We start from the raw sequence: 25,147 nt of genomic DNA, 5'->3' as shown, positions 1-25,147 counted from the left end.
CGCATGCGCCGCCGCTTGCGCCGGGGCCGTCGCCCAGGGCCCGGTGCTCGGCGCCTTTTGTAGCGGCGGGGCGGGCGGCACTCCGGTGCCGGGGGGGCTCAGTCTCCCTCCCTCACACCGCTCCCGCCCGCAGGACCAAAGAAGGAGCAATGGCGGCGCGCTAGCCAAGCCCTCGGCCGGCCCGGTGGCTGCGGACCTCCCCGCAGCGGATGCGCGCCTCGCCTCAGGCCCCGGCGGGAGCCTAGCGGGGCCCCGGCGGCCGCCGCCGCTTCTCCTCCTCCTCCTCCTCCTCCTCCTGCTGCGGGCGCCCCGCTCCCCTCAGCCCCGCAGCCATGGCCACCGAGCTGGAGCCGCCGGCGGCTGGCGCCGTGCCGGGCGCGGCACCGCTGGAGGCGGAGGAGGACGAGGAGCACTGGCTCTACGGCGGTAGGTACTGCCGCCCCCGGCCGCGCAGCCAGGCCGCGCCCCGGCCCGGGGGGGTGGGGGGCAACGCGGAGCGCCCGGCCCCGCCTCGGGAGCCGCCTCGGCCCCACCTGGGCGGTGTGCGGGGCCGGAGCTACCCTGGGCTGTTGGCTGCGGGTTTGGAGGGAGAGGGAGGGGTATTGTGCTTTTAACAACCCTGCGAGGCAAAGAGGTGGATGCGGCGCTTTGTTACAAGCGCGGTTTCCTCATCATCCAAACGCTGTTAGCCCGGTTGATGCAGGTGAACCCGCGGGCTGCCCTGGGCTCTGTCTGTGTGTGTGTGTGTCTCTAGGGAGAAGCGGAGGACTTTATTTACACGTCTTTGTCCCCTCATAGGCTTTCCAACTGACTGCTTTGACGTTCCTTCTTCCCTGTGGCATGTTAAATGTCTATATAAAGACCTTCCCAGATGTCCCTTACTGATGTTTGCCTTTATTCCTTCTGCTCTGAGACTCTGGATGTGTATTTTGAGTTGCATTGTGTGTCAGTGGTGTGATACTTCACTTCTGCAGGAGGTTCTGGTTATTGGTTTTGTTGTGGCTTTTTAGTTGCTCCATTTCTAGTGGAACCTCATTGAAAAGAGAACATTGGGGTTATAGTGCCTTGGCACTACTAGGTATTTCTGTGGCTGTGATGCATTTCGTGCTTAAATTTGGCTTTTTTTTTCACTTGAATAAGTTTATTTTTTATTATTGTTACTGTTTTTGCAGATGACACCACTGGTAAGCAAGAAGATGGACCAATTTCTGGGTGAGTCTGGAGGCTGTTTATGCATTATAGTGATCCATGCTGCAGAGAAGATCAAGCCATGTTTAAGCATAGCTTTGGGAATGCTTTACACTGATGCTGTTGCCAGAAGCTGCAGTCTCTTCGTTTCTTATCCAGTGGGGTCACCCCCAGCTGCCATGCTCAGGCTGGCACAGCATTTATGGATTTAGAAGGTGAACTGGAGTTGACTTAAAACTGACTTTTAATCCCCTTTTCTCCCTCTCCCCTATTAGTTTTAAATCAGATCTGATTTCCAGTTAATTCTCTGGGAAAAAATGGTGCCTTGAGATTTGGCCTTTGGGCTGGCCTGGCATTGGTAAAACTGTAGCTTGTGCTTTAGCCTGGCAAAGCTAAAATTCTTCAGGCAGGTTAAAATCCTGTCACAACCAAATCATCATATGGGGTCTATGAACTATGTGGTTTGGGTCAGGCTTTCAGATCAAGGCATTGGGAACTCAGTGATCCATTTTGCTTTCTGTATATGGAAAGTACTGTCTGTTGTTGATCAGGATTCCCCTATAGTTGTAACTGTGTGTTGTGCATCCGCAGAGTTTTATCTCAGCAGGAATATAATGTTTCCAATTTTTAAATGTAACATGGCTTTCAGAGGACTTGGTCTTCACTGGATCTCTGTGTGCTCAGCACCTTCAAAAGTTCAGTTTGTTTATTGTCATTTAAGGTCATTTTGAATTCAGTATCTGGAATTTCTGAGGTTGTAACGGATAATGTCCTACTTCTGGTGTAAGTATCTAAACCAAAAAACATGGTAAATTGGTGCCTAAAACATCAAATGGGCTTTGTGAGAAGGAACAACTTTTAGCTTAGATAGAAATTTACTGCTAGCTTGCATAAATCTATTGCTGTCACTTTTATCTGAATGTAAATTTACTTTATCAGCAGGATTAAAAATTGAATTTCCAGTAACTGTCGCAGTAACTGCAAGATATGTGAAGGAAAACTGTTAGTGCTTGTGCCAGTGCTCTTTTTCTTTCCCTTTCTCTTTTTTCCCCTTCTTTGTTGCATGAGAATCTTCCTAAATGAAGAGCTGTGGGGTGTTTTAAGAAAATGAACTCTTAGTTTGCTAAATTGTCCATGGCTGCAGCTCCAGGGATACATTGCTGTCTTGCCTGGAGTATTTGTCTCTCTCCGTTGACATTCCTTAGCCTAAAGGATGCATTAAATACAGGCAGCCTGTGCAGGATGCTGTTATGTCAGCAGTGTACAGGGTTAAGTTGGTGTTCTGGGGAAATGAAATAGCTGTGACATTTTTTTGCATGCAGCTGATGGCTGTGGATGTGTCAGATTGCTCATTCCTGGGAAGCAAACAGGTTAGGGAAAGCCTTAGCAAATGTTTATTTGAACTCCAATTCATACATTTTAATGCACACCCACAGATGCTTCATGTGACTTGAAGGTAATTCTTGTCACTCTGCCTTAATTCAGTCATCTGGGATTCTAAAGAAAATTCCTGGGGTTGAGGTCAGTGTTACGAGTTGCTTGGATTTGGCAAACAAAATGCAAAGGGTTTTGGAGCCACCTGTGAAGTTTTCTCCAGCGCTGCATCTTCTGACCCCTGTGTAATAGCTTATGTCTGCAGCTTTGGAATACTTTTAGAGGATGATTTTCCCGTAGACACCTTGGCTCCTTTTAATAACTTAGTGTGTCTTCAGGTGTCACCTCAGGAACTTGGGGACATTGGGACCTGTGCTTCCTTGGTTGGCTGCCCAACCTTCACTCATTGTTTCTGATCCTTGCTTTATTGTTGAATTTCTTTATATATGGGGCTTTTCTAATAGGGGAGCTTCAGTAACTGCTCACATTGTTTGTTCTTTTTATGCTCAGTAACTGCTTTCTGAGTTGCACTTGTGTGATCTTTCAGCTTACTTGTTTGGTGTCTCCTTCCCTGCCACCTCTGAAATGGCTTTAATCTGAACAGTGTTCGGATTCTGTTAGTAGTTACATACGTTTCTTTTTGAAGATAATCTTCTGTATGTTTAGTAGGCGACATGGGGTTTTAAATCAATAGCGATGTCTCCAGAAAGTGCTGGTGGGGAATTGGGTTTCCTGGGCGTGGGCTGTTCTAATGGTCTGTTTGGAAAAGCTGGAATTATTTTGGAGTTCTGCTAGGTTTTACTTACAACATTAGAGAAAAATGATGTCTCTTTGTATTTCAGTGTTGTAACATGGCATACTCGTTTCTGGAATACCAGTTTGACTTTCTTGCTTGGCTAATGCAATAAACAGTGTTAACATTTATACAGACTTTAATTGGAGGTAAATCTCAACCTGACCATTGTTGCATTAGGACTAATTTGTAATGAGTGGGAAGATTGGGTGGATAATTACCTGTCTTCTTTGAAATGTAACTACTCATTAATGTAAGCTTTTTGTAGAACACTAAAACCACTTTTTCCTTAATTTCTACAGGACAGATGCCTTTGCTGCTTAGTAAATATATGTACAATTATTAGCATCATTAAGGACAAGGTGAAGTTTTGCTTATTATGTTCCTAAGGCCAGATTGGATGGGGCTTGGAGCAATGCGATTTAGTGGAGGGTGTCCCTGCCCATGGCAGGGAGGTTGAACTAGATGAGCTTCAAGGTCTCTTAGAATCCAAACCATTCTATGACTGTGCCAAACCAAAGCTGAAAGCTATTCCAGCTGCTACTTCTGTATTAGCCACAGAGTGGTGTTTCGCTAGGCAGCCCACACTGTTTGTCAGGCTTTTGGGAAGCACTAAACTGCTTCTTTTCAACAAAACGCAAAGCCAAGCAAGGATGATTAATTTTTTGTCATACAGTTGAGCTGGCTGCCAGCAGAATAAACACACTACGTGAATAAAGCCATTATATGAAAGTAATCTGGACGAACGCTTTAGAAATGTTTGTAGGTGAACCTCTAGATTGGTCTTACCCACTTTCTCCTATCTATCACGTTTACCAGACACACAGAGTCTTCCCATCCATTGCAAGATGCTCCTCAGGAGAACCGGCCTGTCAGCAATGAAGACCGAGAGATCTCACAACATGTAAGTGTTCCACTGCAAGTGGTAGACACAGTTATTTTTGTGCTTAATGCCCATGGATAGAATGATGTAAGTGTAAAGATGCTGGTACTGCCTAATACACTACATTTGTACTGTAGGAGTGTACTGATAGTTCCCAATGCTAACTACAGCACCAGGCTTCTCTTCTCAGCCTACTTTATGTAGTGGGCAGTGAGCCCTCATCCAGGTATTGCTTGTGTCCACTGAAGAGGCAGATGAGGTGCTGAGGGCTGGTAGGAAAAGCAGAACATGATTTTACCTTCAGCTCAATATTCAGTATGACTTCTTGAGGGTCAGTAAATACGGGAAACACTGGGATAGAAAGCCCAAAGTGCTGGGAATCAGTTTTGATTCAGGCTCAGACCTTTCAAAATGCATTCTAGTGGGTCTGAGTTGAAAGGATAGGAAGAGGCTTGCTCTTCCACTGCCTCTTTCTCTGGTTTTTGCCTCCAGAGAGAGCTTTGTATAACCTCAGAGTGCAACAGAAATTTGTATCTTTATATCAGAATCACTCTTTCTAAGGGACCTTCATCATAGGAGCTTTGCAAAGATTGGTCTTACTGTCCCAGGGAATTGATCAGTATTGTGTTTTGATGAGCTCCTGTGTGTTTTCATTGTTGCTAGGCCCTTCCAAGTGGTGAAGATGAAGAAGATGACAGTGATAGTGACAGTGATGATGATGACGTGAAGGTTACTATTGGCAACATTAAAACGGGAGCACCATCGTACATGTACGTGTTGCTGATAATGGTGTTGGGGTTTGATCTGAGGTAGCTCTAGTGCATTGATTGGGATTGAAAGCAGGGATGAGAGCTGATCTGTCTCCTGGGAGATATGTGAGTAACTGCTGAGACACCAGAATGGGGTTAGAAGCTGGTGGACAGCTCTGTCCTGCAACTGCTGGCTGGAGAATCCAACTGTAAAATAGGAATGATAATTTATGGGTCTGCTGTTGGAAAATTAACTGAAAAATTACTGTGCTTTATTGGGTGAAATCAAAAGTGGGATGTTGCAATTAACTCCTCCTCTGTGAAAAGGTCAAGAACCCAAATCTGCCTTGGTAAGAATTTGCATAAGCTGTGAAGTCACTGGTTTTCAGCTTTCTGATTTTTCATACTTCAGAAATGGTGAGGCTGGATTTGTGAACCAGGAAATTATGTCACTGACTTAAAACTCTACCTCACTTGCACTGAATAAAAATAATAGGACAGCACTTTTGCTTGCTGCTAGCAGCCTTCCTCTTGAGGAAATGGCTTACGTGTGCTTTGCAGCATATTCTGACTTTTCCACTTTATTGATAATTTCCTTCTCTTGGAGCAGTGGTTTCAGCCTGATAGGTTGCTCTCAACAGCAGTGCTCCATCTCTTAGCAGCTCACTAGATTTTGCAGACATCCCCTTTGAAATCTGCTGCTTCTATCTTTCTCTCCTCATTCTGTGATCTATGTGCAGCTGTGATTTCCATGCTGTTCACTTAAACACTAAGTACGTTCCTGGACAGAATGGAAACTGCAACTCCTAGAAATAACCTTTCCCTTCATGTTCAAGACAATCCTCTTATGTTTTCTGGTCCATCAGTAAATACATTTGCTGGTTTCTGTAGGCTTAGAGAAACTTACATGGAAATTGAATTTTACTTTTAACATGTTGAGACTTAGTACTAAACGCATGATAAACCCAAGTGAACTAAGTGTCTTCTGAAAGTTGTCAGGGCTCGAATATACTTTGTATGAAAACAAGCAAGTAATTTATTCAAATACCAATGTAGTGATTGTTTTCCATATAGGGGAACTCCTATGAATCTAAACTTGAAAACGGGTAGAGGCTATGGAGCATCTGCTTCAGGTATTGCTCTTGTTTTTATCCTTCACCTCTTACAATATTTTCACTTATCTGGCACTGACGGCTGGAGCAGCTGCAAGTCTTGGTTTCTGTTTGGAAGGGTATAGAATTAGTGCATCTTATTTATATTAGCAATAGTAAGTGCTTTTCCTAAAGATAAGCACTTCTGGGACAGTCTGAGGGTGCAGGGAGCACTGGAATGATTTAATTACTTTAATTACAGTGATTTAATCACTGAACAGGCTGATTGGAATTCTATTTAAACTAGAAAAAATACACTGATTATTACTTTTGTAGTAGAAAGACAGAATGTTTCTGAACTATATTGTTGCACTGGAGCCAAACATTCTAAATGGCCCGGAGAACTTTAACTCTATGGTCAGTATATGGAGCCACTTGCAGTGTAAGATACTAAAAGAAATAGACTCTTCAGTATCAGCTCTATGTAATCCTGCAAATGAAATCTTCCCCACCGTTCAGTCAAGTTTATACTGTATATCAAGACTTTGATTCCATCCTTCCTCATATCTGAGACTGGCCTTCCACGGGCTTCGCGTACTGCCTTCCATTAATTTCTTCATGCAAATGACTTACCTTCTGATTGAGAAAATAAGAACAAATTCCCCTTCAAGACTGTGTACCTAAGAGATTTCTGCTGACTCCAGTTAGTACAGGATCCATTTCAAACTAATCCTGGAAAAGTCTGTTGTTAGGAGAAAATCTTGGGAAGAGAAAAATAAATATTTTGCCAGAAGAGAAAAATAATTAATTTTCATTTGGGATAAATTTGGTGTATTTGATGCTCTAGTAATTCACTGCATTTGTCTGTAGGACCAATTTGAGTTGAATTATTTCCCTGCTGCTCAGCTGCAAGTGCTGTACACCCTGGCTCTTTATTTATAAAGTGACTGAAGTAATTGTTATTAAAGAGTTGCTCGCGGTTACCTCCGTGCTATGAAGCCAGAAATGAATTCACAGTAGTGCTTTATTTTTGACTGGAATAATTTGCTCAGCAAATGAGTGGATTAAAGGCATTGCATTAAAAATAGTAACAGTTTCTCTCTCTTTCCAAAGCCAAGTTGCAGCCCAAAGGTATTGACTTAGATGCTGCAGGGAACATAAACGGATTGCCTGTTATCGAAGTGGATTTAGATTCATTTGAAGACAAACCATGGAGGAAACCAGGTGGGGCTTCACAGTTTCTGTTGGTAAATGTTTTCTGCAGTTTTAGTGGTCTCTGTTGAATTTCACGTGTAATTGTTGTCCAGTTATTGCTGCCGGGGAATAAAGAAATTGGAGCAATGGCCATTGCTTAGCCTCTGATGCCTGTCGAGGCTATCAGTGACATTTACGGACTGAGCCAGCCATGCTTCTACTGAAATTTGTTTTTATTTGCTCTATTAATTTAACTTCCCTAAAGGGAAGGACTATTTTTTATAATGTTCTGTTTTATTAATTCCCTACTTCCAGCAAACATTGCACTGATAGTGATAGGATAATGTTTGTTGGGCCTGAAAGTCAATTGAGTAGGATCAGGATTTGGCTGTTGATGATGTGTGGACTCCTTTTCATATGCAGTACCTTGGTTATTCTGTCTCACTGTGGCCAAGCTCAGTGAGCACATGTCATGATAGGAAAGCCGTCTGTCTGTGTTGAATTCCTCTGCTGCAAACAGTTGAATAAAAGGAAGGGAAATGCTGCTTTGACATGAAAGGCTAGGATTTTTCTTTTAGAAAAGCAGCATTGCCTAATTCTTCCTAGATTCTGCCCCCAGGTGCATAGGAGTGAGTGAGCAGTTCCCACTTACTTCTTCTGGACAGTATTATTTAGACTGTGTCCAGATAAATAGTGTTTTGCACAGTGGGTTTTAATATGTACAGGGTCTCTTTTCCTGATTAGTGTTAGGGAGATACCTATGCAGAAGTGACTCTTGCATGACAGCTGTAGGGTGCTACAAGTAAACTTCTGGTTTTGATTTGAATTTGGTACAAAAGTAAATGAAGGAACCAAAGAGATCCAGATTTTTGCTGTGCTACTCTCCTAAAACGTGCCATGATAAAATGTTAACTGAAACTAAAATTCCACTTGCCCCTTTGCAGAAATAATTCTTCTAACCAGCCCCTGGTCTTTATTTGTCATTCAGAAATATTGCTATGCTAACTAAGTAGTGCTTTTGTAAGGCTGTGGTGTGGTTTTGGTATCTCTTGACTACCTGAAATGAAGGGTATTGGAGTGTGAAACAGTGCTAATAACTGCATTGACATATCATGGTATCAGACCAGCACTGAAGCACTCTGTGGTGATTAGTAGCTACTACAGACATAATAGGAAATGTAGCCTTTCTTCTGCAGGGGATTTCCCATGGAGAGTGAAGTGAGAAAGAGGGGGCTAGGAAGAAAGTAAGTCAGAGGGAAAATAATTACAGGAACTTCAGAGATGAAGCAAGGAAGTCATTATGGTCATGCTGACATCCCTGGACCAAACTGAAGGCAGCTAGCCTTAAAACAATGTAAGTCCAAACAGAAGGAAGATGTCTGCAGAGGTGTGTGGCTTGTAAGTTTGCTTTTGATGATAAGTAGCTTGTTACTCAACAGCCTTTCAGGTTTATATCCTTCATAGTTAATTGTTCAGTAAGTTGGTATCTCTTTAAAGTGAGGAGAGGAAGAAGTGTGGAAGAACTGATACAGGGTTGAAATATAGGCTGATAAAATAGATATGTAAATGTCACATTGCTGAGTCTGTGTTCTTGCAATTTGCATGTTTGGGTGGTACAACAGGAAGAGTTGTTCTAGGCCTGCCTAGAACATAAACTTAAACCTCACTGTACAGATTCAAGCTCAACATGGGGAAACTGTTTTGCTTAGCCCTTACCTAGCAGCTCCTTGGTTTAGGATTGGTCTGTCTGGGAATACCTCTGTGAGGGGGATATTTGAGGGACATCTGAGCAGGGTTAGGAGATGCTTTGTAATGTTTCTTGTTGTGAGATGTGCCTTACAGGGGGAGCTGCAGCTATGTTTTTTCCTCTGTATCAATGTTTTCCTGGCAAGCAGTTTGTGGCCACCTCTGTTACTCAGAACTGCTCCTGCTGAATTGGCACATTTCACAGAGGACTGTCAAGGAAAGACAACAATCTTAGAAAGAGTAAGATAACAGTGTTGGAATGCTAGAGGCAGGATCCTTACTGCTCTATAATTCTGTAGTCTGAGAGGTATCCATAAAAAACTTCCACTTCAGCCCTGTGTCATGACATGGGTGAGTCCCAGAATCTCTTCTCAAAGTAGCACAGGCAGTGACAGTCAGGAGCAGAATTTGTTGACTTAGCTCTACCAAGAAAAGGTTCTGTGGCACCATCCCATTTTGGTGGTGGTGGCTGGAATCATCATTCCTATGCTCTACCCAGCACTCAACTATTTGGACAATTGCAAGAAACCAGTCTTAAAAAATCCAGTTGGTGGATAAGTGGTTTTAAGCGTCGTCACTGTTACTAGCATGTAGAGGTGCTGTGTTCTGTGTCCCAGATGGTCCTGCTGCTGTTCTGGCTGTGTTCACCCTCCCACTGACAGATGCAGCCATCTGTGGCACACCGAGGCTTTCTAACAGGATGAAGCAGAGTAAGCTCTGCTCTCTGGAAGATTTCTATTTTCTTAATGCTTAATTTAAGCAGTTGAAGGACAATTTGACAATGTAGCTCTACTGGAATCCCTGTGTTGACCTCTGCTCCCTTTGCCAGGTGCTGATCTTTCTGATTACTTTAATTATGGATTCAACGAAGAAACGTGGAAAGCATATTGTGAAAAGCAGCGACGGCTTCAGCTTGGACTGGATCCTGCTCCTCCCATCAGCACTGAAAACAAGATCACGGTAGGTGATGAGTTACTCCTGCATATGGCTACAATAAAACTGGGGCTTTTTATTGTAATCACAGAGATGAGAGTGTAGGAACAGAAAATACCGTAACTGTTCTGTGTTCCTTTTCATTGATGAGAAATACAAAAATATATATATAAAGTTGAAATCTCTCTGCTAAAAATCTTTTCTCTGTGGAACAAACAGTTCCATCTGCTTGGCAGGTTTGAACCACTGCAGGAGCAAGACTTGAGTGAATTTCCAGTTGACTTTGAGGCTACCCTGCTAAGGGGGTGTCTGGTTAGAAGACAGATGTGGATGTGGGAAGTGCAGAGAGGGATGTGGGCATCCATGGCTGTTTTACTTGTTGCAGTTGTGTGGCTGCCTTTTGTGTTTGGGGACTGCTTTGGCCATCAACCTTTGCAGAAGTCCCAGCAGGTGGCCAGCAGCTGTTAATCAGAACTTCAGCCAAGGAGTTCATACTTGCTGCTCCATACAGTGAATATTAGTGTTTCCAGTTTTGAGTTAAGGACTAAATGGAAAGGGCTGTGAGCTTATTAAACTTTTGGACTTATAATGGGAGACAGTGGACAGCGGGCTGAGGCTGGAGTAGCCAGCCAGGTTACAGCAGTATCTGCAACCTTGACTGCAGAATGGGTTGCTTGTTCGCAAGAGCCCTGTAATTATTCCTTGGGGGAGCCCTTTTCCTTTGCAGTAGATTAATCTCTGATGCTGATTCAGTTGAAAGTAGAGGCATTAAACCTGTGTTACATACTGCCTTCCATAGGTTCAGCAAGGAAGAACAGGAAATGCTGAAAAAGAAGTGGAAAACAACATCATCAAAACAGAATTCAAAACAGACTTCTTGGCTCTGGTGGGAGGACGCATGAAGGCTGGGCCTCCTCCTAATAGGTAAGAGATGGTGCAGACCTAATGCCTGGGTGCACTATGTTCTTCATAGGGGTGGCTGGGATCTACTTGGGCCATATCTGAATCTCTTCAAGCCTGAAACAAGCTTTTAAACTCTACAGGAAGCTACGGTGGTCACTCATTAACTATGGTCTTGAGCAGTGCTCTCCTGAGGGTTGTACAACTCTTACCTACCCATTTACTTCTCCTTGATGATATCCTCAGTGTACTGCTGTACAGGGAGGAAAGAGTGTTTCCCATCTGAAGGGACATCTCTGGGAGTCAAAAAGCCAAGGGAAATCCCTCAGCTTTTAGGGCTCACGTTGCTGCTGCTTGTGCTTACTTGGCTTATTCTTACTCCCACAATGTTAATCTTTGCCTCCTTAAGTGGAAGTGGATTACGTGTTTGGCAGCTGCTGACAGAAGCTATTGGTTTCTAACCTGTGTGCTATGCTGCTTGGTGCATGCTGATTAGTTATGTTCTCCACTGAGAGAGAGGAGCCACAAGGCTGGACAAAGCAAAACAACTGAGTCAGTTGACTGGCAGCCTCTGCTGGGAAGCCTCTTTGACCTGGTGAGGTTGGTAGGGTTTTATCAAAAGCTTTGTTAAAACAAAGCTGTGTGAAACCAGAAGAGGCAAAGCTTTAGTAGATCTGGGAGTTGCTATTGCTTTATTTTCATTACATATGTTGCTTTATTCACATTACATCTTTTGCACACCTGTCTGGCAGAAATGATTTTGTATTCCAGTGTCCCAGTTTGAGAAGAGAAACAACTCTATGTTTCAGCTATAAGCTTTAAATCTGTACTTAGTCTCTGCATCTGAGCACTTTGGCATTTCTCCCCCCTTCACAGTGCCATAAATTCAGTTAGATTTCTTTATAGCTCTTATGTATATATCATGAGGTTTTGGAAAAGACCACTGCAGAACAAGTTGTTGCTGTTGTAACTGTACAATGTTTGTCATTTTAACTTGCAGTCTGGTCTTAAAAGTACTGACACACAAGATTCTGCTCCTGCAGCAGCTTTTGGTCAGGATCAGGTCAAGTATCTTTGTAAACCACAGCGGAATCAGAACCATGGGCTTAGCAACGAGTTGTTTGGTTGGGGTTTTTTCCCTCAAAGTGAGTAGATTTCAGTGAGAAAACTCTCTCTCTAACCAGCCAGCATTTTTATATCCACTTTGGCTGAATTTCCTAGTGACACAGAAAATTCTGCTGTCTAACTTGGAAAAGTGCTGATATTTTTCTATCCTGACTGCAGGAAAATGCCTTAAGGCTGTACTTGGACAAATCAAATGTTGCCTAAATATCGGATGAAGGATATTTAAACTTAAGGAGCAGGTGCTCCTCTCTCTCAGAAACTTTTTCTTGTGATGACCTTACAACGAGCTCCTACAAAAATGTTCTTCCCCCAGGAGTGAGCAGGGACTTGTGCAATTTGAATGCTCCTTCTGCACATTTTTCCCTGGTGGAAAAGAATGTAGGAGATGAATCTGTCCAATAGTAGGGAAAATTGCTCCTTCTTATGTCTTTGAGCCTAAAAAGATGCATCTGCTTTGTACCAGGAAGCTGGGTGGGACGATTGATGTGATCGGTGGCCAGGCTGGCACAATCAGGAGAGTAGAAGGAAGGCGCCGTGATAAACATGCCTCTGAGGAAAACCCAATCCAGGTAAATGTCTTGGCTTTATTGCACTTGTAGTGAACACTGAGCAAATGTCTGTGTATTCCTGACCTCCCTTGTTGCAGTTGCCGTCTGCAAAGCAGGAGGTAGTGTATGAACCATATCATGGCATATGCATGCATCATTCCCTTCTGCAGGTTGAATTAACTTTGTGTTAAAAGCTTTATCTTACTAGGAGCTAGGGATTGTCCTTTAAGACTCACCTGCCCGTCTGCATGGTTATGCCAGAGTAATTCCTTTTCCCATCCAGTGGTAATTCCTTTTCCCATCAGCTCTCCCAAATTATTTCTCGGGGTGCGTAGCTGCGAGGCTCTTACATGGATTACTCCCTTTCACTGTTGGGTTGGAAGCTCCAGTTCTGCAATGGACAACTTCTGCTTGGGGCTTGCGTTTCTTTTGACTTTGAAGTAACATTTGGTATGAGCATCATTAGATGCAGCCCATGCTTCAGACTTAGGGGGGGCCTGTGTTACTGGATCTTGTCCTTTGTAAGAAATAAAAACCTGGGGTTTAAAACTGGACCCAGTTCTGATCTTGCGTGTCCAGTGTATGACCAGAATGTTCTGATTAGCTTCTCGGTAGGAAGATGCTATGTGTATCATTTGAGGACCATGTATTGAGAGCTCTTCTCTTAACCACCTTCCTCCTGCCAACCACTCCTAACTCACCAAAAGCCCCACATATGGAACTTCTCCCCTATCTAGACACGATTCCTGGGCTTGTTTTTACAGTGGGTTTGTGGTCTGTTTATTTTTTTCATAGTCAGTTCTCTGAATTTTGCCAGCAATGGCTCCAAAAAGAGTTTGCCTAAGAGAGAATTTGCTGGGAAAATGTTGTTGTTCTTCCCACTTACAAGCATGGCTACCTGTCATTTCCAGGTCATTCTGGTATCTCTGTGTATTGATCATTCCATATGTGACCTCTTGTCAGACAGATATGAATCCAGTCTTCCGCTGACTTCCAGTGTAGAGCAGAATTTGGCTTAACCCAAACCATTCTATGAATCAATGGTTCTTGCTGCCCTCAGGAGAAATAAACTGGGATAAAACCATCAAATAAGGCAGCTCTCAATCCGAAGCCTGTATCAGTGGCAGTTCCTGCGAACAGAAGGTGCCCATATGTTCATACCTGTCGGCTGTCTTTTGCACAGTTGTGTATTGAGCTAGACTCTAGTCTCTGCTGTTCTGTGTAGAAGATCCCTTGCTAAGCATGTTGATTGCCTTGATCAACCTTTCTTCCTCCCCAAATATGTTATCTGCTGGGTATAGCACAGCCTGGTCTTCTGAGGTATGACAGTGCTGCCGGTTTTGGTGATACACTCTCTTTATGCCAGCACAGCAAGGTCCTAGCTAGGAGCAAGACTAAACGATCTCTTCTCATTGCTTTGCCTTCTCAGGTGCTTGGAGACCACGGGAGTAAGCCACAACCCCCCCAGCAGCCCCAGCAGCCATCACAGCCCCAACAGCCGCCTCAGCAGCAGCCGTTTGCACCACCAGCGGGCCCACCGCCTCCTCCGCTGGCTGGGCCACCTCCACCACACTTCCTCCACCCTCCTCCACCAGTTACTTCTGTTCCACCTCCCCTGCATCCTCCAGGTATGCGTTTGCATAGCAGCATATGGCAGTCTGAGGCTGCGAGTTAGGGCATCCCAGGCTTGGAGCAAAGCGAAGGGGTAATTGTTAAATGCTGTAGGACAGTTGAGCAGTCAAGTAACAGGTCCTTAGACCTGGCCAGTCTTTGTTCAGTGTCTCTATCAGCCTGTCTTAACATTTGCCCTTAAATACTTTAAGTGACAGCTAATGGCTAATTACTGCTTAATAGCACCACTTTTTGTGCTGGTCTGTTTGCTCAGGTATGTGAGTTTTATTCCAGAGAGTGCTTTTAAGTTTAGTTTGAGGGAGAGCAATGACATGCTTTACCTGCTGTCCTCACTGGTTCTGCTTCTTTGTTTCCATAGGTCTTCCACCGCCCGGGCCTATTCCAGGTAGGTGCTGATTTGCTCTTGATAACAGCAGTGATGTTGAGCACCCAGATGGCTCTGTCTGAGCATTAGATTAAGAAACACGAGCTGGGATGACACCAAGACTCATTTTAGAGCACAGTTAGTTTAAGGCTAATAAACTCCAGTGCAGAATTTAACTTGAGCAGCTTATCTTGTATTCTGTAGCTAAATAATCATCTGTAGGACTTCTTAACACTTGCTCAGTGTGTCTCTGAAGACTAATCTAGAAAGTGAAATGGAGAGCTTCAGATGGCACTGAAGCCATTTACTGAGATCTGAAATGTTTTAGTTCTTGTTATGACATTTGCACAGCGAAAGTTTGAGTGACAGATTGGTGCTTTTGTGGAGGAATTTGGAGCGTGAGACTGAGCAGAATAAATGTTATTTCCATCAAAGCCTTTGCTCCCTGCTGTGCAGCAGAGATGGTGAATACTAATAGAGAAATGTAACAGCCAATCTTGTGCATAAGTAAAGGTCCCCACTAATTCAGAGCTGCTGTGAAACTGAGTTTCCTCTGGCTGCAGTTTCTTTCAGCTGGAGGTTTTGCCTATTCCCAGGAAAACAAATTTAGCTGTTTGTGTAGCACACCTTTGGAGTGATGGGTCTGAGCAGATGCCATAGATCTGAAAATCCAAGGCTGGTGGTGACTGTTGGATATGCTGTCCGGCCTTGGTGTACTGTGTACTCATCATAGAACCAGAGAATGGTTTGGGCTTGAAGGGACCTTAAAGGTCATCCAGTTCCAACCCCCTGCCATGAGCAGGGACCCCTTCCACTAGAGGAGCTTGCTCCATAAGCCCCTGTGTCCAACCTGGCCTTGAATACTGCCAGGGATGGGGCAGCCACAGCTTCTCTGGGCACCCTGTGCCAGCGCCTCAGCACCCTCACAGGGAAGAGCTTCTGCCTAAGAGCTCATCTCAGTCTCCCCTCTTACTTGGTTCATGTATTTGCAAAAGGTCTACACCCAAAGCACTTTGGACCTGCTGTGCTCATCCTCACTGTGTGTCAGACATGTTGGACTTGATTCACAGCTTTTGTGTCCATGCTTTTGTATTCATGTTCTGCCCTGGGCTTCCCAAATGGAAATGTGGAAAACCTGCACTGGCTGTGCTGTCCCTCAGAAAATTCCTGTTTGTTAAAATGTCGCTTTCCAGACTCCTCTCAGTGTACAGTGACATTGCAGAGCTGGTTTTCACTGCTCTACTAGAAGGAACCTGCTCATAGTAAGATTGGATTTAGAGGAACTGTATTGTAGTGAAACTGGATGCAAACTGGTCTGGATGTTGCTAGTCAAGTGCATTTAGAGTAAAGTTGTTTGGGAGGGGTGGGGTGGACAGAATGACCAGGCTGTGGCAGGGAGCTTCCACTTGAGGTGAGGGCTTGGAAAGGGAGTTGAGGGAGGATACCTGCTAATTATGGTTATGAGAATGATCCACCTCCATTAGAATTAGGTGTTCTAACAGTAGCACTTTGAAGTGCTTATGCTTGGTGAGCAGATGGGTTGGAAATGCTTCAGGCATTGCATTTTATCGGAAGATCTTGGGAAAAGGAGAGGAAAAAATAAAGCATCTAAGAGTGAGACATGTCCGTCACCTTGTTTCCAGCTCTAGCTGGGCTAGAGATCACTTCTTTTTGCAGTGAGACCCTTGTAGGAAGGGGTTCTCCTGACCCATTTTAGTGTTCACAGTAAGAGCTGATGAATTTTGGTGACATGGTTTCATTAACAGTGCTGGCTCAGGCTCCATTGACTTGAAAAAACCTGGAGCTTCAGTGACTGCCCTCAGTAAATGGCTCCTGTCCTTTGTAGCAGTACAGTTTCCTCTTCTTTTCTTGTTTAATAATAAACAGAGGAACTCTAATGCAAAGCCAGGCCAGTGGGTGGGTGGTTGGTCTGTTCTTGCTGGCATTGGTAACTGCCTATAGAAGTGGTGGTTGCTTATAGTGACAGGTACAAGTTTTAGAAGTCTAGGAGCAGTCAGCAGATGCTTCTCACTTCCAGACTGGCCAAGGTTGAGGACTTTGGCTTCCAAGGCTTAAGCCATTTCTGGAAGTGGCCTTCATAAGCTTCTGCTTAATTGTGCTTTCTTGAAGATACTGCCTTGAGATGAACAGCTCTTCATGTGTGTGACATTGGGCCTGTTTTTAAAGTGCCAGCCCTTGCAGACAGCTCTGCATCGCTGGGGCTGTGTCCTCTCGGGGTTTATGAGTGTGTATGTGTTCAGAAAATTGGCTTTCTGCAAAACCAACCCAACCCAGGTGAACTCTGTTACGTGCTGTCTGAGGGACAGAGCTACCCATTTTAACCAATGGAGCAATAAAACTTCTGCTGTAGTTGCAGTGTCTCCATCCCAAGAACCAGAAGTGTCTGTCTTGCACAGGGCTCTCAGGGTTAATCTTTAGTCTTTCATGAATCTTGTGCTTAGGATGAGTAAGCCAAAACAGAGGGTAGTTCTTCTTTTACTTTTCTCTCCATAACCCCACTGAGCCAACATAGCTGTAAGGTTTTAATGTTGGTAGGAGATACAACCCTGAAGGAAAACTGTTCCACTTCAAACAGCCTTGTTTAGGGTAAAAGGGTGCTTTAAACTGCTTTTAACTGTAACTAGCAATGAGGTCTTGTTCCTCATGGCAGGCTGTGAGATCTCTGTGATGACTTCTGCTTCTCTGTCTAGGGTTGTTCCCACCTCCTCTGGCACCACCACCAGCTCTCCTCATCCCAACCTTGGATGGGTAAGACCACACCTGGGCTGAGCCATGGGCACAGCTCCTCCACAGGGAGAAAGGGAGGTGGGCAGGTCCAAAATAAAGCCTGGGAATTCTCAGTCGGGCCTTGGATTGGGGCAGGGGTGAGAGCAGAGTCCGTAGGGAATCCTCTGTGCGTTCACCTTCATTTGTCATGCTCATGACATGGGAGGGAATCAACAAAATCTGGGTGTGAGCTTAGGTCCAGTGCAGAGTAGTTGGTAGATGCTTTCCCTGAAGATTCCTCAGGTAGCCTGTAAGCACTGTTACTTGCCAGAGGGCTGCCTGATCGACAAGGGATGGGTAAAGCCCATCAAGCAATTGAGTTAGAAGCTGTGGCAAAGCAGCGGCACCTCTGTATTTCTAATGGTTGCAGTGCAAAGTGACACCCTGGGTTTCCCATGAGGGTGTCCCACAGACCTTCAGGAAAACATGGGGTAAACTTGCAGCCCAGACACACCTGCAGTGGGTCACTGGTGTTAGTTACTCACATCCTTTTCTCTCTCCAAAGCCAGCCAGCCAGCTACAACAACAGGCAGCCACCTCCGTTTGGCTACAACTCTGCAGGTGAGCACTGAAAATGCCTCTGTTCTCTGGTGGTTGGTAGTTCAGGCTTTTCTTAAGCTGGTGGACATCGTGGATGCTTTAACCTTAGGGTCTTGCTTGTGCCCCAGACTGTCCCACTCACCAGGGTGTGACCATAGCATGAAGTGTTTGGAAAGCTGCATGTTCTGCAGCAATGCTGAATGCAGTTTTGTGGTTGAGTGCTGAGCTTCGGATCACTTCACTGTAGATACAAGAGGAGCTTCCCCATGTGCCTCAGCAATGTGCTCTTGTGCTTGTTCGCACAGGTACTTGCTCACGCTCTCTGCCTCTTCCCTCACCACAAGCAGAGCCATCAGCTTTGCATCTCCTCTCTGAGCTTCGAATGCCCTCCTCTCCCTCTGTATCCTCTTCCTTGCCTGCAGGCACAGGCAGGCTTCCGTCATCTTTTGTAATGGAAGAGGCAGTGCCAGGATTCCAGCAGATTTCCTCCCCTGTTGCAGCCCTGTCGGGAATGCCCATGCTCTCTCCCACTTCCTTAGTGACCACTGCTTGGAGCAGCATCTCCTTGCCGTGCTGAGGAGTCACAGGCAGCACCAGGCTGTCTCCTTTACACCCGTGCTGGTGGCTCTGGGCTCACCAGGCTTCATCCTCCATTAGCAGATGGTGTCCCAGCCCTCCCCAGGTGCCCCCTCAGGCAAGAAGGTGCCTGGTGAGAAGTGAGGCCTTGCAAGGATGGCTCAGCAGCGGGAGAAGCACCTCTGCCTCCAAGCCAGGATGTCTGGGAGGGCTGGATTTAAGCTCTTCTCCATGGAGACCTCAGAGTGTGTCCTCTGTAGCAGGGCTTATGTTGGGCAGGAGCTAGGGGAGTGCACAGTCCTTGCAGGAATGTGCAGGGTAAGGGGCTGAGGAGGTTTTGCAGGTCTTGCTTGTATCTTCCTTAGGGAATGAGTGTTCACACATCCTGAGCAAACTGCTGGAAGTAAAAAGGGGGAGTGAGGACAAGAGGGAGCTGGGTTGTTTTTGCCTCCTTGGATTCAGCTGTATCTCCAGAGGGTGTCTCTGGAATGGGAGGGGTAGGCAGGATGCTGGAATAAGGACTCTGCTCTCTCACTGCAGATTCAGGTTTCATCAGCTACCCACCCATCTCCACATCCCACACGCCCTGGGTGACGACGGTGGACAAGGGCACAAGCAGTTCCAGCAGCAGCCATTGGGAATACTCAGGCTCAAGGCGCGAGAGGGAGCGGGAGCGAGAACGGGAAAGGGAACGGGAACGGGAGAGAGACCGAGACCGCACCCCGACCACGAGTGAATACAACAAGTGAGTGCTGTAATCCAGCCGCTTCTCCTCACAGGTCCCAGCAGGGAGCTCTGGCCTTGCCCTGGAGCACACGGTGCTTGGTCAAGGGATGGGGTTATAGTTGTAGCAGTTTAAGTTGGGAAGCGATACGGTGGATCCATAACCACAGGACAAACTGGGAGCCGGTGTCCCTGGCTGATTTCCTGTGGCTGTTTTTGTTTGAATCCAGCAGAACCAGTTACACTTGCTCCCCCACCTGTAATGTGAGGCCAGTAAATGAAATAGCCCTTCTCTGTGCACTGGGTGTTTCACAGCTCAGTGTGAACCATCAGCCATAGAAGCTGCTGCTTCTTGTCTTCTGAGTGTACCTGTCAGTGAAAGGACAAGGCACCGGGGCATTGCTGGGCTCTCCTGAGAGGCTTTCAGGGCAAGGAGTGCAATGCCCCAATAGTGAACCATGAAACCTAAATCCTCACCCAGGCCTTTCTGCAGGCAGTGCTGGAGACAGCCACCCTGCTGGCTTTCAGCCTCCCAGTGTTGATCTGGAGAAGCTAAAGTGAAGGGTACCCTGCAAAGATGCTTTCTAAACCCATCACTTTCCTGTTCTGTCACAGGCAGCGTCAGTGTTTTGCAGGCTTCAGGCTCAGGAATACCTGTAGTCATTCAAAACATGATCAGAATGTGCATTCCTAGCAGAGGGGTGCTGCCTGCCTGGAGCTTCTCAGCCCCGGGGGTGAGCAAATAGGACAGCCTTCACCTAAACCCCCTGTTTGCTTTAACTCGCAAGCTCGCAGGTGCTGTGGGTGGAAGGGGGAGAACAGAACAGGACAGGAGACAAACCTGCTGCAGTTCGTGTTGCTCAGAGCCCCACGCTTCCTGCGCAGGCTCCCCCTGTGATGAGCACCCCTGAGCACATTGCTAGCATTGCTGGGTGGTTTCCAGCACGCTGACCTCTCGGCTCCTGCCTGCCAGGGCAGGGTGAGCAGCCATCCTCCGCAGAGTCCTTTGCTCTTGGATGATGATACTGGAATGTCTTTGTTTCCAGGAGCGTTAGGAAGTCTGCTTCCTTTGTCTCAAGAGCCTGAATGTTGCTTCCTGTAGTGGGACTTAACCCTTTAGATTTTGGCTTTCAGAAGCTGAATAGGGACTGTGAGGTGTAGTGAGTGTAAACCTGAGTTTAGGGTACATCGTGCCCCTTGGGTACATGGGTTGAATGAGTGAGGTGCCTTGAGCAGGTACAGGCAGAAAGATCATGTCAGCTGCACTCACAGCTGGAGTTTTTGAACTCATAGGGAAGAAAATAGTCCCTTAGACTGACACAAAAGAGCTGCAGGTTATCTGGGACAGCAGTGTTGTGAGGTAAAATCCAGCAACAGGAGAGGCAGGATGGCAAGAGGAGCATCTTGCTCTTGGTTTGGACCAAGGTAGCTGGAGGTCTTGGGCATATTCCAGAAGGATTGTGAGGGCAGAATGCCTGAGGGATTGGCCAGGTGCTGCTGAGGTACCCCCTTGGCAAATCCAGAGAAGAGATTTTGTAAACCCTTTGCCTTGAGAGGCTGGGAGAAAGCTGTGATAATAGTTATTGTTGGGGCTTAAGAGCTGTATAATAGGCAGATGGGGAACGTTACTTCACTGTGGTTAGAGGCAGGGCTTGGGTTGCAGCTTGGATTCGATCAGCAGCAGCCGCTCACTGTCACAGGTTTATTCAGGAGCATCACAAACACCTCAGCCTCTCGATGGAGTAAGAGGTGACAGGAGTGAGCAGTGACGATTGTTGGTGAGGATGGGCTCTGCAGTGCTGTGGACTCGGCTCCTGATGCTCAGCTGCACAAGGGCTGTGTTCCCCTCCTCACTTCTCCCCTCTCTTCCCAAGTGACGACGAGCGGTACCGCTACTACAGCCGGGAGCGCAGCTACGACTTCGAGCGCGACTACCGCCGGAGCCGAGACCGCAGCAGGGAGCGGGAGGACCGGCACCGGGAGCGCCGGCACCGCGACAAGGACGAGAGCAGCAAGCATAAGTCCTCAAGACGGTAAGAACCTGGCTTAGGGTTGGACTGTGCTGCTGATGGGAGCGCACCTGGGCTGCAGGCAGGAAGCTTGAGGATCTCGGGGGATCTGTCACCCTGGCTCTCACCGGCGTCCTGAGAAGTGGTGCCCAGGCAGGAGGAAGTGCTCCTGGGCAGGACTGTCTGCACAGGGAGAGGGGTCCTTGGTGCTTCAGTGTTGTCAGTAAGGCAGCTGGCAGGGTGTTGAGTCACTGCCAGCAAAATTGCAGCACTGATGGACAGAGGAGAGGTTAACCTGTGCTGAGCATCACATCAGAGCAGCGTAGTGCCTGCTGTTAAGAGAATACACACAAAGTAAATGTAAAACCGTAACAGAAGCGTCAGCTGTAGGTGTTAACGTGTTCTTGTGCAGAGAAGAGCTTGCTTCAGCCTGGAATCTGAAGTGTCCTCTTGGAGCAGGAGGCTGAGCACTGCACTGTCAGAGCTCCGTGCCCAGTGCTTCCAGTAGTGATGATCTGGACAAAGATCACTTGGAACAGAGCAGGATGTCCTAAAATCCCAGCTTTCCTTGAGTGAATGTATTTGCTCCAGGTGCTCTTCCTGTGAGTGTTCTAGCAAAGTATCAGGCCTGGCCCCTGGCCTAGGGCGATGCTGCTGCTGTGTCAGTTTACATCCCGGTGATGACTTGAGCTGACTTGCTCTTTGGTTTTTGGTGCTTCAGCTTACTTCCTTCTAGGTGAAATTCTGTGAGCTCTGTAGGTAATTACCCTTGTTTTGAAATGGGTATCAGAAAAACTCCTACATAATGGCTGGAGGTAAAAGGCTGCTCTCACCCTAAAGGAGATGAATAAGATTTCGAGAAAGGATTGATTGCTGAAGGGCTGGAAACAAAGGGATGGGAAGAAAGGCCAGGCCCATGATCAAAGTTGAATAGAAAACACGTGGAAGCTGAGCTGATACCAGACTAACAAGCCAACAGCTTGAAGGGTTGTTTCTCCACTTCCTCCACTCAGAATTGAAGTCAAGCTTAGATACCTGACTGCATGAGCAGGATGGAGCTCACAAAGTGGGGTCAGAATCTGCTCTAGAGCTCCATTTACAGGACTGGGCCACTGCCTAAGGTGGGAGTGAGGCGACTTCCTGGGCTCCTCAGACCACACGCAGATGCTCCCTGTCTTGTTCAAAGGGGTAGGATGGGAAGTGTTTGCAGCTACAGCAAATGGAGGAATACTTGTTTATGGCCACTTGGAGTGCGTACTGGATCCCTGCTTGAAGTGCTTTGAGATCTGAGCCTGGGGAAGGCACTGGCAGGAAGATGAAAGGGTTTTGCTGCAGTTTGGCTGAAGGAAATCCCTGACACTTGTTTCCAGTATTAAAGGACAGTTGCATTGCTCAGGCGTAAACCAGTGTCCACCGGTGGCTGAGGATGTGCTGGGGAGAGGCACCAGCCTTTTGTGGTACTTCTTTCTTCCCTTTAATGACTCTGAAGCCATTTATTAAACAAGGCAGAAAATCACTTCAGGCAGGAGCTTTCCAGGCTGCAGTGGCTCCGCCAGTTACGTGTCTGCTGCTGAACTGGTATTCCAGCTGGGGGAAGAATTGGTCTACACCTGATGGTGTCCCCACTCGTGCGGCACTGTCTGTCCTGTGGTCACTTATCCTGGGATACATTTATCCCCTTCTCCTGTGCTCTGTGCTGTGTTTTCATCCTGCCCCTCCGCGCCACGGTCAGCTCGGGAGAGCTCACGTGGTTTGCAGGCTGTGAGGAGAAACAACGCATCTGTGAGAAGCAAACAGCGGAAAATCTCCTCTCAGGAGGTGCCAAGAACCAGAGTGAGCAAAACCAGAGCTCCCACTTCCTGCTTCCTGAGGGCAGCTGGAGGCTGATCGCAGTGTGGGGATGTTGTCAGGCAGCAGGTCTGGGTGAGGGGTAGAGGAGTTCTAAAGCATGAAGGCAGTGAAGTGCCAGGTCATTTACGAGTAAGCAGAGGTAGAAACAGGATCTACTTCTCATTAGGAAACACCTCTGTCTACCTGCATTGACCCCTCTCTTGCCTCTAGTCCAGGGCTTTAGCAAGTCCAGAGGAGGCCACAGAGATGCTGCGAGGGCTGGAGCAGCTCTACTCTGGAGCCAGGCGGAGAGAGCTGGGCTGGGGCAGCCTGGAGAAGAGAAGGCTCCTGAAGGGGAGACCTGAGAGCAGCTCCAGTGCCTAAAGGGGCTGCAGGAAACCTGGAGAGGGGCTTAGGACAAGGGCCTGTAGGGACAGGACAAGGGGAATGGCTTTAACCTGCCCGAGGGGAGATTGAGAGGAGCTCTTAGGCAGAAGCTCTTCCCTGTGAGGGTGCGGAGGCGCTGGCACAGGGTGCCCAGAGAAGCTGTGGCTGCCCCATCCCTGGCAGTGCTCAAGGCCAGGTTGGACACAGGGGCTTGGAGCAAGCTGCTCCAGTGGAAGGGGTCCCTGCCTGTGGCAGGGGTTGGAGCTGGAGGAGCTTTAAGGTCCCTTCCAACACAAACCGGTTGGGATTCCCCAAGATGTTCAGAGGAGCAGAAGTTTCAAACACCTCAGATTTAGGGCTCTTCTTTCTCTCAGCAGCCTCAGTGCTTCACATTGAAGCTTCAGATGTGCCAGAGTTGTTGGAGCTCCCTCAGGAGCTGGAAGGACACAGAATCTCCTCATAAAAACTACCCCCGAGTGAAGCCTGGCAGCAGCCTGTCTGTGCTGCCCACCCCGTGTGGTGCAGAGCACCCGGCTCCGGTGTTTGCATCACCTGCCCTCACTCCAGCCACGTGTGCCACCATCGGGTCAGCCACATAACCCCTGCAGTGGCACCGTGTTGCCCTGGGTGCTTCTCATGTCTCCGGTTCTACATTACAGCAGCAGTCAGTGAGGGTGTCTCTGGGCAGTGCAGGCTCTGCTGTGACCTCCCTCTCCCCTTTCTTCCCACCCCAGGAAGCAACACGAGAGCGAGGAGGGGGAGAGTCACCGGCGCCACAAGCACAAAAAGAACAAGCGCAGCAAAGAGGAGAAGGAGACCAGCGAGGACGGTGCCCAGGAGGGAGAGGAGCAGGACGCCAAGGAGTGACCGCCAGCCCCGGCCCTCAGGAGGAACCTGTCCTCTGAACCAGCGTGGCACTGGGGATGTGTTGGGCTGGGGGTTCATTTTGTATTCCGTGGTTCCCAAGGGAAGAGGCAGACTCTGGTTCGCGGAGCCGCTGCTGCAGCGGGTGAGAGCTGCAGCTCAATTCTCTTCTTTTTTGTTCTGCTTTTTTGATACAAAACAAAACCCAGCAGTTCCAGTATACAGAGCACTGAGCCCCTCCCGACCACCCCTGGGGAGGACTGTGGTGTATCAGATCCTATGGTTTCTGATAGAAGACGGCTGCAGCTGAAACTAACGCGTTTAGGTTATAGTGGTTCTTTTGTCATCATCATCATTCCTTCCTGAAGAATAGGACAGTGAGTGCGACTTGAACTTTATTGTCCAAAGAAGAGTGTGACCTAGATCCTGAGAGCCAGCTTAGAGCCTGGCTTCGAGTAGTGCAGAGTCCCATCCCCAAATAAATCTCTTTATAGCTCTGAAAGTACCTCCTGCCTTCTCTGTGTGAACCACGTGTCCTGGCGGAGCAGGAGCCCCAGGCTGCTCTGACGAGGGCTTCAGGAAGTCGTGTGTGTGCTCACAGCGTGCAGAGACTTCAAACCCAGCTGCTTTTTGTTACCTGTTGCAGAAATGGGTCTGTCAGGCATGTCTTACACCTACAAGTGGGAAATCAACAGAAGGCCCATACTAAGAGCATGAGTTTCTTTTAATTACCTTTGATTTCACTACTTTTGTTTTTCCTGAGTTGAGCTGAATAAATGGAGGGAGGGTGAAGTCCCACCTCGCAGTTTGCCCCTAGGGCCTTTGCTTTGGTTATCCCCAACACTCCTTTGCAACACATTCCTGCCCCTGGACTGCCCAATAAATCCACATTCCAGAGTTTGTTTGCTCTT

The 25,147-nt window shown here is 47.2% G+C and overlaps 2 protein-coding genes across 3 annotated transcripts in view; one reads left to right on the top strand and one right to left on the bottom strand.

Moving 5' to 3' along the window:
- On the top strand, positions 1-24,738 carry LOC136019657 (pre-mRNA 3'-end-processing factor FIP1-like). The gene is made up of 16 exons (XM_065690079.1): positions 1-426; positions 1,173-1,212; positions 4,175-4,259; positions 4,902-5,008; positions 6,062-6,120; positions 7,192-7,302; positions 9,848-9,978; positions 10,751-10,875; positions 12,440-12,545; positions 13,954-14,152; positions 14,515-14,541; positions 17,232-17,289; positions 17,813-17,868; positions 18,964-19,168; positions 21,021-21,179; positions 24,107-24,738. Exons 1-16 carry the CDS (start codon positions 333-335, stop codon positions 24,237-24,239), a joined length of 1,695 nt encoding a protein of 564 aa, XP_065546151.1. The 5' UTR covers positions 1-332; the 3' UTR covers positions 24,240-24,738.
- The window catches only part of LOC136019655 (ligand of Numb protein X 2-like), a 29,855-nt gene continuing 29,326 nt past the window's right edge, over positions 24,619-25,147 (bottom strand). For both annotated transcript variants that reach the window (XR_010614997.1, XM_065690078.1), the window contains exon 11: positions 24,619-24,873. The gene's annotated coding sequence lies outside the window, so the exon portion shown is untranslated. The remainder of the gene's footprint in view (positions 24,874-25,147) is intronic.

This window comes from Lathamus discolor, chromosome 9 (genome assembly GCF_037157495.1).
Source record: "Lathamus discolor isolate bLatDis1 chromosome 9, bLatDis1.hap1, whole genome shotgun sequence".
Classification (NCBI taxonomy): Eukaryota; Metazoa; Chordata; class Aves; order Psittaciformes; family Psittacidae; genus Lathamus; species Lathamus discolor.
Note: the sequence above shows the minus strand (reverse complement) of the source record. Positions and strands in the feature narration are given on the sequence as shown.

Bases quoted from the DNA above. Each gene is read 5' to 3' on its own strand.
- LOC136019657 (XM_065690079.1), top strand. From the start codon at position 333: ATGGCCACCGAGCTGGAGCCGCCGGCGGCTGGCGCCGTGCCGGGCGCG. The intron at 1,213-4,174 runs GTGAGTCTGGAG...CACGTTTACCAG, and splicing joins GAAGATGGACCAATTTCTGG to ACACACAGAGTCTTCCCATC. The intron at 4,260-4,901 runs GTAAGTGTTCCA...CATTGTTGCTAG, and splicing joins ACCGAGAGATCTCACAACAT to GCCCTTCCAAGTGGTGAAGA.